The sequence below is a fragment of the Cucurbita maxima genome, unplaced genomic scaffold (genome assembly GCF_002738345.1).
Source record: "Cucurbita maxima cultivar Rimu unplaced genomic scaffold, Cmax_1.0 Cma_Scf00041, whole genome shotgun sequence".
In the NCBI taxonomy this organism is placed as follows: domain Eukaryota; kingdom Viridiplantae; phylum Streptophyta; class Magnoliopsida; order Cucurbitales; family Cucurbitaceae; genus Cucurbita; species Cucurbita maxima.
The window spans coordinates 1,573,999-1,591,677 of NW_019272057.1; the positions used below are offsets into that span (position 1 = coordinate 1,573,999).

The window sequence follows — 17,679 nt, forward strand, 5'->3', positions numbered from 1 at the left end:
AAAAAAAAAAAAAAAAAAAAAAAAAAAAAAAAAAAAAAAAAAAAAAAAAAAAAAAAAAAAAAAAAAAAAAAAAAAAGAAAAGAAAAGAAAAGAAAAGAAAAGAAAAGAAAACCCCTTTTCATAGACCATCCTCAATAAAACCCAATTACTGCAAATAACTTGGGAGGGGAGCACTGTTTTAATTGGAATGTTTTTATCTTTCTTTTAAGATGTTCTTCTTGTTTGCACTTTCTTTTTGTTATCTGTTCAGTCCCTTACAGATTTTGTATTTTTGGGCATTAGTCTCTTCTCATTTCATCAATGAATTTTTTTTGTTTATTGTTCATAAAACATTCTCAATCATCCTAAAAGAAAGGCCACCGTAAAACCATTTGAACCTAGGGTTTTCATTCCTATCAAACCCAAAAACCACCCTTCTTAATATTTGGGAGATTTAACATGGTATCATTGTAGGATGTCTTGAGTTTGAATCCCTGTAATGTCATTTTCTTCCCAATCAATATTGATATCTACTTGTTGGATTGTTGATATATTTAAATTTACCATAACCCATCAGCTTAAGCTTGTGGGTTGATTAATAATTTAACAAGGGTCAATAATCAATAGGTGGACTACATACTCTTGACCTTCCAACACTTGCTTGATTTAATGTCTCACTTTGGGCAACATTTTCCTTTTGAATTGGAGCCCTCTCTTGTTTCATTAGGTTTGTTCCTGTTTTGCTTCTTTTTTAGGTTACTGTTTGTTTGTTTTAGCTGGTTCTTTTGTCATTTTTCTCAATTGAAGGTCAGTTTCTCAATTAAAATAAAAAATTCATTGAATATTTATTATAGAAAATATTTCTTTCGACCTCTTTTCATTATTCTCTTTTCATCTTTCTTCTTTTTGGTAATTTTATTTCTGTGATGATTGAGAACTCTTTTAGCTACTTCAAGAATCGTTCCAAACTATTTTTTACTACTAGCAACTCTCTGTTCAATTTATTTTAGTAAGAATTCTGATTAACGGACAAATTCATTCTTTTCTCTTGTTATTTCCATTTTTTCTTAATTCAATAGCTTTTCTGTTTAATATAGTGCATAAATCTGTCTCTCAATTCGTCATGAAGTGCATTAATGCAGTTGTTTGTAATTGACTCTTTTTAGGAAGAGTATGACAGAATATGATCCACGATTAGTGACCCCAGCCTGCCTACATTTGGCTTCAAAAGCAGAAGAAAGCACGGTGCAAGCTAGACTCCTGGTCTTTTACCTTAAAAAAATACGTAATCATTTACTCTTTTAGTATACTACACTATTATTTGCTTCCGCTCATTAAAAGATGCCCTGGGTACTGGTGGCATGTGAAATAGTTAATATCTTTGGTTCTTGCCTTACAGAGTCTGATGATAAACATAAGTATGAGATTAAACACATACTGGAAATGGAAATGAAGATTTTAGAAGCCCTCGACTATTATTTGGTGGTATTCCACCCTTATCGAGCTTTGTCTCAGTAAGTAATTTAATTCACACTTGCATTATGTATTTTTATTCTTTCCGAAACGGAAGCATAACTTTTTAATTTTTTGAAAAGAAATTAGAAAAGAAAAGGTTAAATTACAAATTTGGTCTTGAAAACGTGTAAGAGTGTCTATGGGTCTCCATACTTTTTTTGTTGTGTCTAATAACATTGAGCGTTAAAAAGTGTATTAGAGTTCTTAAACTTTGGATTTTGTGTCAAATAGGTCCTAGGTCAACATTTTTATTCTTTCCGAAACGGAAGCATAACTTTTTAATTTTTTGAAAAGAAATTAGAAAAGAAAAGGTTAAATTACAAATTTGGTCTTGAAAACTTGTAGGAGTGTCTATGGGTCTCCATACTTTTTTTATTGTGTCTAATAACATTGAGTGTTAAAAAGTGTGTTAGAGTTCTTAAACTTTGGATTTTGTGTCAAATAGGTCCTAGGTCAACATGATATCCTCTCAAAGAGTTATCTTCGACTCTATGGTTGAGAGTTTGTGTATGTATTTGTTTAGCTTCCACTGAGAGGGGTCGATTTACCCTCTTCCTTTCTTTTCATTCTAATTATCACTTTTGTTTATTCCGTTTGCTGTATATAGCTGATCTCTTTAGGTGTGAAAAATATATTAGCATAAAGAGCAACTCTTATTAATGTATCTTCTGTTTACGGGTGTTTTTTTTAAGTTAGTTTAAAGTTGTTAGGTTAGTTAAGAGCTGGTTGGTTTGTTATGGCCGTTTTTAGCCGATTAAACTTAACATCCTAGCTGCTTTGGGCTGATCATTGAATAATAAAATAACCCCTTCGAAGTTTTACATTAAGGTCATAGATTCAAATCCCCCGTCCTCATGTTTGTGATGTGTATATATTCTAGTATATGCAAACCTAGCTGTTTTGGGCTGATCAATGAATAATAAAAAAAACTCCTTTGAGGTTTTACATTAAGGTCATTGATTCAAATCACCCCACCCTCATTTGTGATAGTATTCTAATATATATATGTGTGTATATAAGTCAAAAGAAGCTTGGTAACCCAAAAGGGTTCTTGGAAATTACCCCACGTTACCGAGAAAAGAAAATTAATGCTTTACAAATGGGAAGACAAATTGTAGTCTACAAAGAAACATCTCCAAACCAAACCTGTTAGAGAAAACCTACTTTCAACCTTGATTTCTTTGGTTTATACTAATCCTCCTTGTGCTTTTTGTTAAGTTTTGGTTTCTATTTGCCTTTGATCTATATTTAGAATCCGTATGTCTAAATTTCACATACCTTAATCCCTCTCTCTCTCTCTCTCTCTCCCTTCCCCCTGCCCCAAAAAAATAAAATGGCAGGTTGCTCCCAGATGCAGGCCTGAATGACATAAGTATGACTCAATTGACTTGGTAAGGGTATATGATAGATGCATTATTTAAATAAATTCTGCTTGTCTTTCAACTCTTCTTTTTCTTGTCGTACTTTGTTTCAAAGTTGATAAAAGTTCGAGCATAAAAGCTTGTACATTCGTGAATTTTTGTGTATGTAACTTATCAGAACCTTTTCATTCTATTACGAATAAGTAAAAGTCATTTGTTACAAGTGCATGAAAATGAACACATTATTAAAAAGTACAAGGACTACGTCATTGGTTTCGGGTAGTTTTATTAATAATTTTCTGTAAGTATGTTTTTTTGCTCATCTACCTGTTGTATTTTTTTTTATAACGGGAATGGTATTTCGTATGCTATCAGCCTTATCTTTCCAAATGTAATTTATACATTTTCCAGCTGTCATGCGTGTGGTTTCTACCGCAATGTCCTTGAAGTTTGATATTTTGTATTATTTAACACAGCTAATTCCAAGAAAATGTAATGATTGCGTTCCAATTGTATAGGGGGCTTGTGAACGACACCTACAAGATGGATCTAATTCTTGTACATCCACCCTATTTGATAGCTTTGGCTTGCATATATATTGCTAGCGTACTAAGAGAGAAGGACACAACTGCATGGTTTGAAGAACTTCATGTTGATATGAACGTGGTGAGTCTATCGAGAGCTAAATTTCTTCCCAAGTTTTAATTGTGAATGTGGTGAGTCAATTGACTTTCTGTTGTCAGAACCACGTGTTGAGTTTGTTGTCTGTTGTAGTTAGTTGAGAGAGATATTTTTTCCTATCATTTACAACTAAGGATTACACCTTGATAAATAAATAAATAAAAAGAAGAACAACAAAAAAGGCTGAAAAGGTAAAGAAATCTAATTAGTCCTATACTTCAGAGATCAAAGACTGTCATTAAAAAAAATAACAAATCTAACTTCCTAAGATGATATTTACAAGAATGCTATTAACTTCTTCAACATCCAACTTGTTATTCAAGTCTTCAAAATTAGGTCAATAAAAAGAGCCAGTTCTTTCAATGTGAAGTGTGTCAACTCTCAAAACACACAAGCTCTCATCTTTCTCCTTATTTGTATACACCCTCCACACCTTTCTCCATTATTCGTGGCAGTATTTGGGACCTTCAAGGGTAAAGAATGTCATTGGGGCAAGATGGTTCCGACTCTCACACTCATTTCAGCTGAACATTTCTTATGAAAGATAAAATCAGAGACTTGCTTGTTATTCCAAGTCTTTCATAAAATGATCCCAAATTAGTTTCAAGTCAACATCAAAGTACTTAAAACTGTTAATGCTGCTTGTTATTCCAAGTCTTTCATTCTCATGCCATTGTTCATCAAAACTCTTATGTTGTTGATACACCCCAACAAATGGTGTGGTTGAATGCAAAAATCGTCATCCTGATTTAGCCTGTTCTTTAATGTTCAGTTCACATGTTCCGAAAGTTTATTTGGGAGAAGTCATTCTAACGGCCACATATCTCCTAAATTGTATGCCCTCTCGAATTCTTGGCTTCAACGCACCCTTACAAAGTTGCTTACTCTATATCCTACATCTCATCTTTGTCTTAACTACCACTAAAATTATTTGGGTGTATAGTTTTAACTAATATCTAACCATGGAAAACTTGATGATGATCCATGAAATGTATCTTTCTAGGGTACTCACCTTACAAGAAGGATACTAATGCTATTATCCTCCAACTTGCCAATTTTTCCATACCATGTATGTCACCTTTTTTGAAAATCCCCTATTTTCTTTTTTGCAATCTTGTACTTCATGATATGAATCCCAAAATTAGGACTGCATTCCTCAATTCCCTTCATGCACACCTATATATCCTTATTATGACGAAGTAGATATCCTTACTATGATCAAGTCTTTTATTTATCACAATCAGCTCAAAATCGAGAATCTCATCCTTCTTTGAGCTAGCTTCTAAGTCATTGCAACCTATTCAGAACATAGAATCATATCCCTCCTTTGAGTCACTTCCCATATTTTTCCTTGAGTCTGAATTTAAAGTTTACTCACGAAGAAATAAACAATTGGAGAGATTTGATGTGCAACCTACACAAGTTCAAGAAAGCCAAGATCTAAACCAAAATCCCTGAAATGGAACCAGGGACAGTAGAAGATGAAAAACCCCATTGCTACAAGGAAAGATGTTCGCTTATGTACTGAACATCCTATTTAGTATCACTTTTCTTATAATAATTGTCATCCTTTTTAGAGATTTTGTCATGCCTTTAGATCAAATACAAACTCTTAACACGGTTCAAGAAGCTTTACAAAGACCTTAATGAGAAACAACTGCTTGGGAGTTGCAAGTGCTTGAAAAGAACGAAATGTGGATCCTCAACAAATTTTCCCTTTGGCAAGCGCACTGTTGAATACTATCAAGAAACTTTTTCTCAAGTTGCCAAGTTTAATATTGTTTGGCTACTTTCTTCTGTTGTACCAAATCTAGTTTGGTCTCTATTTCAATAAGAGGTGAAAAATGCATTTCTGAATGGCGATCTAGTAGAAGTATATATGGATGTACTTCATGAATTTGAGGACAAATATACCAAGGGAGAGGTATGTAAACTCGAGAAATCTTTTTATAGGCTAAAACAATTCCCTTGAGCTTGCTTGAAAGGCTTACTAATGTTTTGAAGCAAAATGATTCTTTAATTGTAAGGTAGAGAATCTACCTTTTTCAGTATCTTGGTCTTCCTTCAGCGGGTTATCCTAAGTTGGTAGCTTTGTGGCGTTGGGTGATAGATAAAATTCTTAATAGTCAATGAAGCTTAATTTTAAGGTGGAAAGTCTACATTTTTCAGTATCTTGGTCTTACTTTAGCTGGTTATCCTAGGTTGGCATCTTTATGGCATCCAAGTAAAATTCTGAAGTGTCAGAAAGACTTAATTATAAGTTGGAAAGCTTAGCTTTTTCAGTATCTTGATCTTCCTTTAGCTGGTTACTCTAAGTTGGCATCTTTGTGGCATTCAGTGATGGATAAAATTCTTAAGTAGCTCGATAGATGGATGCACTTTTATTTCTCACGTGATAGTCCTTGGATCGGCGTCTTTGTGGCATCCAATGATAGTCCTTGGATCGGCGTCTTTGTGGCATCCAGTGATAGTCCATAGATTAGCATCTCCAAATCTTGGAAACGATTTGATTCCTATGCCTCTTGCAAATTAGGCAATGGTAAACGTATATTCTTTTGGCAGGACCTTTGGATTGGGGACTCTCGTTTAAAGATTTGTTTTCCTTGACTATTTGTGCCATCTCCTCATCTTCAAGTGGTTCGGTCTCCCTTGGTTTTAACGTTTGAATCTGCAAAGATTTTCTTTTTTAGTAGGAGCCATCAACAGTTTTCACGGAGGAATTGGAGGTACTCGGTAGTTTTGAAACAAGGCCGCATTTATATTCATTAAATATGATGCTCCAGAAGTCTACAATCGAGAGCTTCACTTCTTTGCTAGAAAGGCAATAGACAGTATTCTAATGTGTCATCAATCGTGCTGTTGAGAAATAATATATGATCAAATATTAAATAGGGAGTATGTACATCCGTAGTACTAGTAAATTTTTCTATAAGAATGTTCATTTTGTTGCTGATATAGTCATTCTCGAATTGAAACTCATTCTTTTGAAATCATGGTAGTTAAAATTTCTTTTCTTGCAGGTCAAGAATATCTCTATTGAGATATTGGATTTCTACGAAAACCACCGAATGATTACTGAAGAGAGAATTCTTTCGGCTCTGAACAAGCTGTCTATGAAGCCATGAATGTGAAACAATTTCCAGTTCCTATCATAGATCGTGTAAGTGATGATGTCTGCCTTTTTATCTATTATGGTAATGTGCTATATATATTATTCTAGAATATAATTTTAGGAACTTGTCGGTGTAAAATATTGTGCATGGATATTTCTTAGCCTTTGCAAACTTGGTCAAGGAAAAGATGTAGCCATTGAAGGTGTTACTTATCTTTTATTCAAGTTCTATAGTTTTATATCATCGGGATTTTAGGTCAATAGCCAAGGAACAATACAGTAAGAATTCAAACAAGAAATGAACTTGTTAGAAATGGCCACGACAATGCTTTAAAAATGGTGAAATGGACAATTATACCCCTTCAAAAATGAAAAATTTCTCGAGAAAAAACTTTTGAAACATTTTTTTTACTTAAAAGATGTGCCAAAGTCATTAATTTAACATTTTCATTATGATTTGAAAATATTGATCGACTATTTTTCCACCACTTTCTTAAATGATAACAATCTATGAGAAATATACTATAAAATCAATGGAGAATGGAGTTATTTCAATATAGCCCTGAAATCTCTTTTAAAACGGCTAAAAATTGCCAATAATGTCCTCTTAAGAAAGGACAAAAAGAGAACAAGTTTTGAGACTTATTTATACTAAAAGGATGTCTTAAACTCAGTTAACTTGACATATTCTATTATTTGAAAAATGTCAGACCGATAACTATATATATATATATATATTTTTTTTTGCACCACATGCTTTCAAATATTTGTTTAAGAATTTTAATTTGTGGGTGTTAAAAAGTAAAGGTGAAGAGTTTAGATGTTATTAATTTTAGGTGTCCAATTCATTCAACTTTAACACCCTAAAAATTTGGAAAATGTTAAAAATAACACGCTTTTGCAACCATCGCTAAATACCATCTCATCTTATATTTCTAGGGTTGTTTATAAAAGCTATGATTGATTTAAATTTTTAATCAATTTTCTGTCTAATTTAATATTCTATTTCTTTGTTTCTCGTCTTTTTCCCCCCCTTGAGATCCGATTGAATTAGGGGGGAAAAAAAGGAGCTCCATATTTTCATTTACTTTTTTTTAATTGCAGCGATTACCCTTGCCTTGGGAACAATGCGGATGATGTAGGAGGTTTTGTGGAACTATAAAACCAAATTTCCACTTTCGTTGCCTCCCAAATCCATTTCTTTCCTTGATTGCAAGGAGTCCAGAAGTGTATCTCGCTTCGTCTACGAGATTTGGAGCTGCAGTCTTCACCACCAATTCTCCTGCCGGCACAATCTACTATGATCGCTGCCTGATCAAAGCTCTACCATGACCGTTTCCTACCTTCTCCTTCTACTCCTCTTCGTTCTGCACTTCACCTTCGTCCTCCCATGGAAGAAGGAAGAGTTCAGGACCTGCAATCAGACTCCCTTCTGCAAGCGAGCCCGCGCCTTTAAGCCCGGATCCTGTTCCCTAGTTGCCCATGATGCTTCCATCACCGACGGGGACCTCACCGCCATCCTCCTCCCCAGGAATCAGGACCTGGAGAATCAATCCAAGCCCTTGTTACTCGCTCTTTCTGTGTATCAGGACGGCATTCTGCGCCTCAGGATTGACGAGGATCCTTCTCTAGCTCCACCCAAAAAGCGATTCCAGGTGCCCGACGTTATTGTCGACGAGTTTTACACCAAAAAGATCTGGTTGCAGAGAATTTCAACTGAGACTATTGGCAACGATTTGAGCCCCTCTTCGATTGTGTACTTGTCCGATGGTTATGAGGCCGTTCTTCGCAAAGATCCGTTTGAGGTTTTCGTTCGTGAGAAGTCGGGTAAGCGCGTATTGTCTCTAAATTCTCATGGTTTATTCGATTTTGAGCAGTTGAGGATTAAGGAAGAAGGCGAGGACTGGGAGGAGAAGTTCAGAGGGCATACCGATACCAGGCCGTACGGTCCCCAATCCATTAGTTTCGACGTTTCGTTTTATGATGCTGATTTTGTATATGGAATACCGGAACATGCAACTAGTCTCGCTCTGAAGCCCACCAGAGGACCCGACGTCGAGGAGTCGGAACCTTACAGGCTGTTCAATTTGGATGTTTTCGAATATGTTCATGAGTCTCCGTTTGGGATTTACGGGTCGATCCCTTTCATGATTTCACATGGGAAATTGCGTGGAACTTCTGGTTTTTTTTGGTTGAATGCTGCTGAAATGCAAATTGATGTTCTTGGATCTGGCTGGGATGCTGAATCTGGGATTTCTCTTCCTTCATCTCAAAATAGAATCGATACTTTTTGGATGAGTGAGGCGGGCATCGTGGACACGTTCTTTTTTGTAGGTCCAGGGCCTAAGGATGTTGTTCGTCAGTACACGAGTGTGACTGGGACTCCGGCAATGCCCCAGCTCTTTGCAACAGCATATCATCAATGTAGGTGGAATTATAGGGATGAAGAAGATGTGGCACATGTCGATTCTAAATTTGATGAATATGATATTCCTTACGATGTCTTGTGGCTTGATATTGAGCACACGGATGCAAAAAGGTATTTTACATGGGATAGGGCGCTTTTTCCAAATCCGGAAGACATGCAGAGAAAGTTGGCTACCAAAGGAAGACGCATGGTTACCATAGTGGATCCCCATATTAAGCGGGATGATAATTTTCCATTGCATAAGGAAGCAAGCAAGAAAGGATATTATGTGAAGGATGCTGCTGGAAATGATTTTGACGGCTGGTGCTGGCCAGGTTCATCATCGTACCTGGACATGTTAAGTCCAGAGATTAGGTCATGGTGGGGAGAGAAGTTCTCTCTAGAAAACTATGCTGGTTCGACTCCTTCCTTATACATATGGAATGATATGAACGAGCCTTCTGTTTTCAATGGTCCCGAGGTACTTACTGAATTCTTTACATTTATTCCTTGTTCTAAGGTGTTATTCGGCACAATTCTTTTTCTGTTTTCCATTATTTCTTGCATGTCTGGTTACGTAAGCATATACTATCCATCACTGGGATGCCTTTATGTACTCATTATCGAGTGCTCAGCTATAAAAGGCTTGGCTTAAGAATTTAGAGCCTCTCATTTGTTAATTTTTTCTGATAATATATGAGCTATTCAAAACCAAAAGAAAAAGAAGAAATTGCGGAGAAGGCGAATGATTTTAGATACATTAATATTGATAAAATTGTTGTTAAAAACTTGGATGAGCGATTGAAACAGATATTAGCTTCTACAATATCAACAAGTTTAAATGCTTTTATCAAAGGGGACCAATAATTAATCCTACCCTTGTTCAAAATGGAGCTCTGGAAGAATATACAGGCAAAAATTTTGAGGATAGGTGCTTAAAATTGACAACAGGAAAGCCCATGATATGGTTGATTAGGAATTATTAATAATGGTTTTTAAGAAGAAATGGTTTGGAAGGAGATGGATCAACTGCATAAAGGGATGTATCAATGGATCAAAAGATATTGTTTTGAGGGGAGAAGCATAAAGGTATGATAGTCTTTATTGCTAGCCCGGGGGGTGGGGGTTGAGGTGGGAAGTAAACTTGCCTCGTAGGTTGTGCTTTTCTAGTGCTGATTATTTTTTTTGGAAGAAGTTATGGTATGAACTGCCATTTGCATTTGAAGTATGGAGTTTGCTGGATTTTCTGTAAGATATTGCTTCCTTCATGATTTGGGATGTCCATTGGCAGGCTTCTATGCAGAAAGTCATTTATTTAAGTCTTCAGTTTAGGTTGTCCTTTAGGTACTTGGCTGTAAAGAAATATTTTTATTTATAAGAAGTAGTTTCATTGATGTATGAAATTTACAAAAAGGAGGAGAGAGCCCCAAACCAATGGAATTATGATACACATCTTCCAATTTTTGTCAGCAGTGTTGTGAATAAGAGATTTATGCTTCAGAATTTTTTTTCTAAGGATCATTTGATGAATGTAGTGAATGCTACCCGGATGGTAACTTTGGTTCTTTGTACCAAAATTTGCATCAATAATCAGATGCCACAGAGCCCTTTTTTCCTTTTGGTATCTCCAAACCCATTTTGCCAAGAGAACCCAGTTTTTGTCTTTAATACTTTGGAGACTAAAGCCGCCATTTTCAAAAAGGAGATGAACTTTAGCCCACTTAATAAGATGCTTATGGAAAGAGTAGAGTATCGTCTGCAATAGGTGCATTAAGTATTTGCTTACCGTTGATGAAAGCCGATTGAAAATCTTTGATGATGAAAGGATTTCCTTTTTAATTTCTCTTGAAAGCCAAAAAACATAGCAAACTTGTCTGAGAAATCTCGGGTCTTGTCTCCCATATCAATTACGATAAATCCACAACCAAGCAGGTGAAGGATGGGTCCACATCTTCTATATGATTCTTTCTTGGAATATCTGCTGTTTGGGTTCTTTGGAGAAGAGGGCTCTCGTTCATTCTCTCATTCTCAAGTACAATCCCCCTATTGTCATCCTTCGAGAAACAAAATTGGCTTTGATGGATTGTTACATCATCAAATCCTTTGGAGTGGCCACAAGATTGGGTGTTTGGCTCTTGAGGCTTCCGGATCCTCTGGTGATATTATAATTATATGGAACGAACCTGCTTTTGAGCTTTTGGAAGTAATCAAAGGTCTTTTCTCCTATTCATATTTCCCTTGCTATGAATACACTTTCTGGTTGGATGGAAAGAAGTAAGAGGGTTATTTTTTTTAATCGTATTGTTGAAGACTTAGTTTTGAGAATACTCATTTCTGACCTAGTGATCTTAAGTCTGTCAGGCTTACCTTTTTCTCTTTAAGTGCATATTGAATAAGGACTTCTTCCTTGTCATTTGTTCCTTAGTTTTTAGACCATTTATTTTCTTAGCTGTATATGTTTCATTTATTGTATTAAATAATATATTGTTTTATATTAAACAAAAAAGTAGTTTGGAACAGGTTGTGCTCTTCTGCAGTTTGCTGTGATGTTATCAAACTAACTGATGTCTCTATCTAGGTTACAATGCCTCGAAATGCTTTACATCAAGGAGGTGTGGAACATCGGGAATTACACAATGTGTATGGATACTACTTTCACATGGCCACTTCAGAGGGACTAGTTAAGCGGGGTGATGGTAAGGATAGGCCTTTTGTGCTCTCACGAGCACTTTTTGCAGGGACGCAAAGATATGGAGCAGTATGGACAGGAGATAACTCAGCTGATTGGGATCATCTCAGGGTTTCTGTTCCGATGGTTTTGACTCTTGGTCTTACCGGATTGTCATTCTCAGGTATGGATTCCTTTGTTGGACACGGAACTATCATTTGTTTTAGCAGTTATAGTAAGTTGTTTCAACAGGTGCCGATGTTGGTGGTTTTTTTGGAAATCCTGAGACTGAACTGTTAGTGCGTTGGTATCAGCTAGGTGCTTTTTATCCCTTCTTTAGGGGCCATGCTCACCATGACACCAAAAGAAGAGAACCTTGGTTATTCGGGTAGGATATCATGTACTTCTATCTTTCAAATTTGATCTTTAGGTCATATAATTAAGGGATCTATTGACAAGGTTCTTAACGGAAGTTGTCAACCATCAGAAAGCATGTCTTGTTAAATGTTTTTTAGTTCATGTGCAAGTTTGCGAAAAATTCTCAGCCGTTCATGTGAAGTTTGGATTAGTCTACTCAATTTTGCTTTTGTTGGAGCACTGTTTTGTTGTCTCATGATCATGGTTATGATTTAACCAGTATGGTTGGCACCATCAAGTTTTTACTAATTTTATGATGTAAACTTAGCTGCTGGATTTCAATGCATTGAACTTATGAGATCTCAGATGATTCCACTAAATCTGCAATTCAATTATCTTCCTTTCTATTGTTAACAAGATGTATAAAAACAGAGGAAAATTAACTAGTGATAGAAATTGTATTTCTTTTTTTATTGACAACTTGTGTTATTTGTTACATTATTACAGGGAACGAAATACAGAATTGATGAGAGATGCTATACGCATCCGCTATATGTTGCTACCTTATTTCTATACCCTATTTCGAGAAGCAAATTCAAGTGGTGTTCCTGTTGTACGTCCATTGTGGATGGAATTTCCATCTGATGAAGCTACATTTAAAAATGATGAAGCTTTCATGGTAGGGAGCGGTCTTTTGGTGCAGGGAATATATACCAAGGTAATTCATTTAACAACAAATAGTGGGAAAAGGATGCATTTTTGGTTTCTTAAAAGTATAAGAGAGAGAGGTCCCTAGGGTACATCTGTCTTAAAGCTCGAAATGAGTCTTACTTTAGTCCCTTAATTTTAGAAAAGGCTACAATTTAAGCTTTGAGAGTTAGAGAAATGATCTAAATTGGTCCCTACAATCACTGTTCTTTTAGTGCTATGGATGATCTAGTGACTGAGCGAATTAAGTGCTCAAGTGGAGAGCTAATGTGGTTGTTTTGTAGTGCGCCATTCTTGTCTTGCATTTGTTTTGTTCTCTTTGCATCCTTTGGTTTTGGCTGGTCATTAGAAACGAGGGGCCGCTTTAAGATTCATAGAGAGGAAAAGAAGCATCGAAAACCCATTTCACCTGAAATAAGTTGCACCGACTCGCATGCTTCTTATCTTCAGGTTGCTTACTTAGCATAAAGCTCTGAGTCAACATCCCATCTTAGTAGCAAGTGGGTCTATATACAAGCCAATGAGTGTATCAGAGGGGGATGTGGGAGCTATGCTATTGGAGGAAGGAGAGAGAGGGAGAGAGACGGGTGCTAGAGTTGAGAGACAGAGAGAGAGAGATGCTGAAGCTTTGAAATTGCAGGAAGGAGAGAACTCAAAACAGAAAATACAAATGGACTCTGAAATCATTTGGGTGATGAGGATTTGAGAGACCATTTTCTTTGGGAAAAATTGGGCTGTGGATATGGCAGAGAGAGTAGTTTGAAGGGGAGTATGGGTTTTGGCTATTGCTCTCTTTCCCCATCCTTGACCTCACCTGAGAAACTTGAGAGAGCATTTTCTTTGAGAAAAATTGGGCTGTGGATATGGCAGAGAGTAGTTTGATGGGGAGTATGGGTTTTGGCTATTGCTCTCTTTCCCCATCCTTGACCTCACCTGAGAAACTGAAGGTAAGTTGGTGTAATGACCTGGTTTTCGATATCTCCAAGCTTAGTTTCAAAGCCAATAGCAAATCTGACATAAACGTAGTTTCAAAAGTACAAAACAATATTTGCGGAGTCGAATAAAAAAAGTTCACAAAAATACACAAATTTCAAGAAGAAACATTTAAAATAATATGAAAATGACAAGAAGGAAGACAACTTAACCTAAAGGGGCACCCCTGCAGCTACACGCTGTGCACATTCCCCTCGTCGACAATGGTCTACACTCCATTTGTAGAAAAGAACATGGAATAAGTATAAAAATACTCAGTAAGCAATCTACTTGTAGGCCTTCATCGAACTTAATCCTTATGATGGTCTCTTAAGTTATGTGCTCATATTCTAACTCTATTATTAACCAATATCATGGCTTACCATTTGTGCTAGCCTTGTAAGGCTTATACGTACCTAAACCCTATACACTCCTACTCTAGGGTGTATAGCTAATGCCCCCCCCCTACCATGTTCCTCAGGGCTTGTTTAGGTTATGTCATAAACCTCCTTGGAATAGCAATAGTATGGCCAAAGATAAAAATTGTTTTTGAATTAAGACCGAATTTTAATAAGAGAAATCTCCCAAGCGTCCCAAATCTCTAGAGTTATGATGGCCCCAGCATACGGCCAGTGGCTCCCCAGACCTTCCATCCTTTATTTTCCCTTCCTTTTTTATCTCTTTTCCAACTGTCATCAAACTTTCTCCTTTATTTATTTTAAAAAAAAGTACTGGTCATTACAGTTGGATTACAGTTGGTGAATGTGCGAGACAGACCCCCGTGTTTTTCTGCATGATATGTCCTAAAGATGGCTTAGATTCATGTGGTTTTTGCCAATCTTCATAAGAACAGAAAGACAAGAAAAAAAAAAAAGTGAGGGTCTTTCATGGAAAGAGAGAAACGGTTGAAAGGAAAGACAAGAAAGAAGTTAAGAGTTTTTCATAGAGAGAAGATTGTTGCAGAGAGAAGTGCATGAAGGAGGAGTGGTTGCATAAGTAAATATATGAACTTGAATTGTCATTTTGGAATCGATGTTAGAAAAAAAAGAAAATCGATCATTGAACCTATGAGGACATTAATGGAGCGTTTATTTCGGGAACAATCCAAATCATTTCTTTGACATCAGGAGCTAAGATGTCGCATTGTCAAATTTCAGAGTTAGAGTGAAATTTATTTAGCTTTTATTTTTTCTTTAACATTTTATAACCTTTAATACCACCTTTTCTTTAGCTTCATCTAGTTTTTACTTTATTTAAGTTTTATATTCACTGATTGTTGTTTCCTTATGCAATATTATGATGTGATTGGTTCAACTTTTAGGAAGCTAAAAGAGTATCGGTGTATTTGCCTGGAAAACAATCTTGGTATGATTTTAGAACTGGTACTGCATATAAGGGTGGTATCACCCACCAGCTAGAGGTTTCTGAAGAAGGCATCCCTGCCTTCCAGAAAGCTGGAACGATAATGCCCAGAAAAGACCGCTTTCGGCGGAGCTCCACACAGATGGTGAACGACCCCTACACTTTGGTATGTACTTGATACCCTTCCTAGAGGCATTCTTTCTCATATTAGCAATGCCATAGTTTTCTAAATTTCAGATTTCCGTCATGCTGTGTGCAAATATGTTTTAAGTTTAACGAGTTAGTGGTTTAGGTGGAAGAAGTATACTGCGAATGTATACACGTTTTATTTTTCAGTCTCTGGGCCTCGATTAGAGTGCCTTACAACATTTTTGTATCTTTTATAGGTAGTAGCTCTTAATAGTTCACAAGAAGCTGAAGGCGAGCTTTACATTGATGATGGCAAAAGCTTTGAATTTAAGCAAGGGGCATACATCCATCGCCGATTTGTGTTCTCAGCAGGCAAGCTCACCTCATTGAACGTAAGGCCTAATGCTTCTGCCAGCACGAAGTTTTCTTCCAACTGTGTTATTGAGAGGATTATACTGCTGGGACACTCCGGATCAAAGTCTGCTCTAGTTGAGCCAGAAAATATAAAGGTTGATATCGAACTTGGTCCACTCCACTTCCAAACAGGGCGACGCATATCAGTCCTTACCATTCGGAAGCCGAACTTGTTGATTACAGATGATTGGACGGTAAAAATTTTGTAAGAGTTCATAATTTTCTTTATGATAGAAATGAAAAAGATACGGTAAGAAAAGAATGGTGTACACTTTGTGGTGCATCCGGTGATTGAAATTGTTGTTCACAAGACTTGAACTAATAGCATTTGGGAAAGCAGACATTGAAAGTTCCTGCTGAAATGTTTCGTTTCTTACCATCCTATGATTTGATTATTTAAACTTGACAGTTGGCTTTGAGTTTCTCCCGTATGGTCAGAGCTTTGGGTTTACTGACCTTTTGAAACAGTACAGAACCAGTACATGTGGCGCCATGGTAGAAATTTAGTTATACAGGGATAAGAAAACAAGGTAAAGAAACAGTGGGCACCCAACCTTACTGAAGTTCTGTTCTCTTGCGAATCTTTGAGTGGCATATTAGGTAACAATAGGAATTGGCATCTTCTTGTGGTTGCTGAAAGAAAACAGGGGCAAAACAAAGAAACAGATAGGGTACTCGAAAAGGAGACTCCCGCGTATTTGGCACTCAGGTAGCACTCCATCTATATTTATAAGGGCAATGGTAGGAATCTAGTTTTTTTTTATTTTTTATTATGACGTGGACTCAGGAAAAAGGATATATGAGTCCTAACTCATAAATGATTCCTTTAGGAATGGATACTTTTAAGTTCGGAAAGTAGGATATCTGATTTGTAAGTAGCATGAGCATGCTTGTAGGTGAAGGGTTCATTGGGGTTGGGCCTGATGAGTGTGATTGTTAACATGGGCTCAGGCCCCATTGTTTTGAAATTTGACCACAATTATTACACTAGGTTTTAAGAGTCAAGAGTCAATATTGAGGGCTTGGAAGGGAAAAGATAAAGAAGGTTCGGGGAAGGCAGCAAAGGATGTTCATTTTACCTGGATGTGTGTTTTTTCCAACTTTGATAGCGACCCTTCTTGGGTATATGCATGAACCCAGTTGCCACGACCATTTTTTTTATTTTCTCTTTTTTTTTTCCTTCTTTAAAAGGCGGCGGATTGAAGCTGGAGGCACAATAAAGAATATTGTGGATCACGGTAAGGAATATCTGCATGGCGTCACTTTCAACTCATCGCCCCCAAGGAAAAAAACAAGAAAACAAAATAGCGATCTTTTTCTATTTTTTTTTCAATGTACTTATTAATCTCCCTTTTGTGTATTGAAATGCTTAGGAAATGATTGTGTCTAAGATTATTAGAGAGAATTTGGATGTATAATGATTCAGCTTTAATTTCCGATCTGCCTTATCCAGAATAGGACAATACCCAGATGGAAATCATCTTCGTTTTCATTCAACTTTTAAAAGCCTTCCCACCCGCCACCCTAAAATCCCTGCCCAGCAACCTTTTCTAATCGAGTGGTCGGCAAAATAGTTCCTTCATTAATATTTTTTATTTTTATTTATTTATTTATTTTGGTGGAGGACAGTGGCTATAGCTTTGATGTAATGCTCGCATGATTTGTGATTATGTTTTTTTTTAATATAATTTCTATTGAGTCGTTTAAACAAGATTACAAAAATATCACCATAATTCCTGGGTATTTAATAGACCGGTGTTATTTTAAAAGGACAGCCAATCCTACTGTATAATAAAATAGTATGAAACACTACTAAACTTATCAATTGTTCTTTTTTTTTTTTTTTCTTTTTTTCCAATTATGTCCTTGCCATTACTAAATGTGAAGAGAATAATAATGATTAAAAATTCACAGCAGAGCAGAAATTGTGCGTTTGGAGGATTTAAGCAGGTGGTGATAAGGTGAGGTGTTAAAAGAAGTCTCAAGAAGGAAAGGGGGGGGGGGGGGGACAAAA

The 17,679-nt window shown here is 36.4% G+C and overlaps 2 protein-coding genes across 3 annotated transcripts in view; both read left to right on the top strand.

The window, feature by feature from the left end:
* The window catches only part of LOC111469599 (cyclin-C1-1-like), a 14,564-nt gene extending 7,703 nt beyond the window's left edge, over window positions 1-6,861 (top strand). For both annotated transcript variants that reach the window (XM_023114920.1, XM_023114921.1), the window contains 5 exons: window positions 1,146-1,264; window positions 1,379-1,493; window positions 2,835-2,885; window positions 3,374-3,521; window positions 6,557-6,861. In XM_023114920.1, coding sequence (XP_022970688.1) covers window positions 1,146-1,264; window positions 1,379-1,493; window positions 2,835-2,885; window positions 3,374-3,521; window positions 6,557-6,661 — 538 coding nt within the window. In that variant the 3' untranslated portion in view covers window positions 6,662-6,861. The remainder of the gene's footprint in view (window positions 1-1,145; window positions 1,265-1,378; window positions 1,494-2,834; window positions 2,886-3,373; window positions 3,522-6,556) is intronic.
* A 782-nt stretch (window positions 6,862-7,643) lies between these two features.
* On the top strand, window positions 7,644-16,070 carry LOC111469732 (probable glucan 1,3-alpha-glucosidase). The gene is made up of 6 exons (XM_023115129.1): window positions 7,644-9,536; window positions 11,634-11,907; window positions 11,976-12,111; window positions 12,588-12,798; window positions 15,082-15,288; window positions 15,509-16,070. The coding sequence occupies exons 1-6, from the start codon at window positions 7,977-7,979 to the stop codon at window positions 15,872-15,874; spliced, it is 2,754 nt and encodes a 917-aa protein (XP_022970897.1). The 5' UTR covers window positions 7,644-7,976; the 3' UTR covers window positions 15,875-16,070.
* Window positions 16,071-17,679: the final 1,609 nt, after the last annotated feature.

Bases quoted from the DNA above. Each gene is read 5' to 3' on its own strand.
- LOC111469732 (XM_023115129.1), top strand. From the start codon at position 7,977: ATGACCGTTTCCTACCTTCTCCTTCTACTCCTCTTCGTTCTGCACTTC. The intron at 9,537-11,633 runs GTACTTACTGAA...GTCTCTATCTAG, and splicing joins CTGTTTTCAATGGTCCCGAG to GTTACAATGCCTCGAAATGC. The intron at 15,289-15,508 runs GTATGTACTTGA...TATCTTTTATAG, and splicing joins TGAACGACCCCTACACTTTG to GTAGTAGCTCTTAATAGTTC.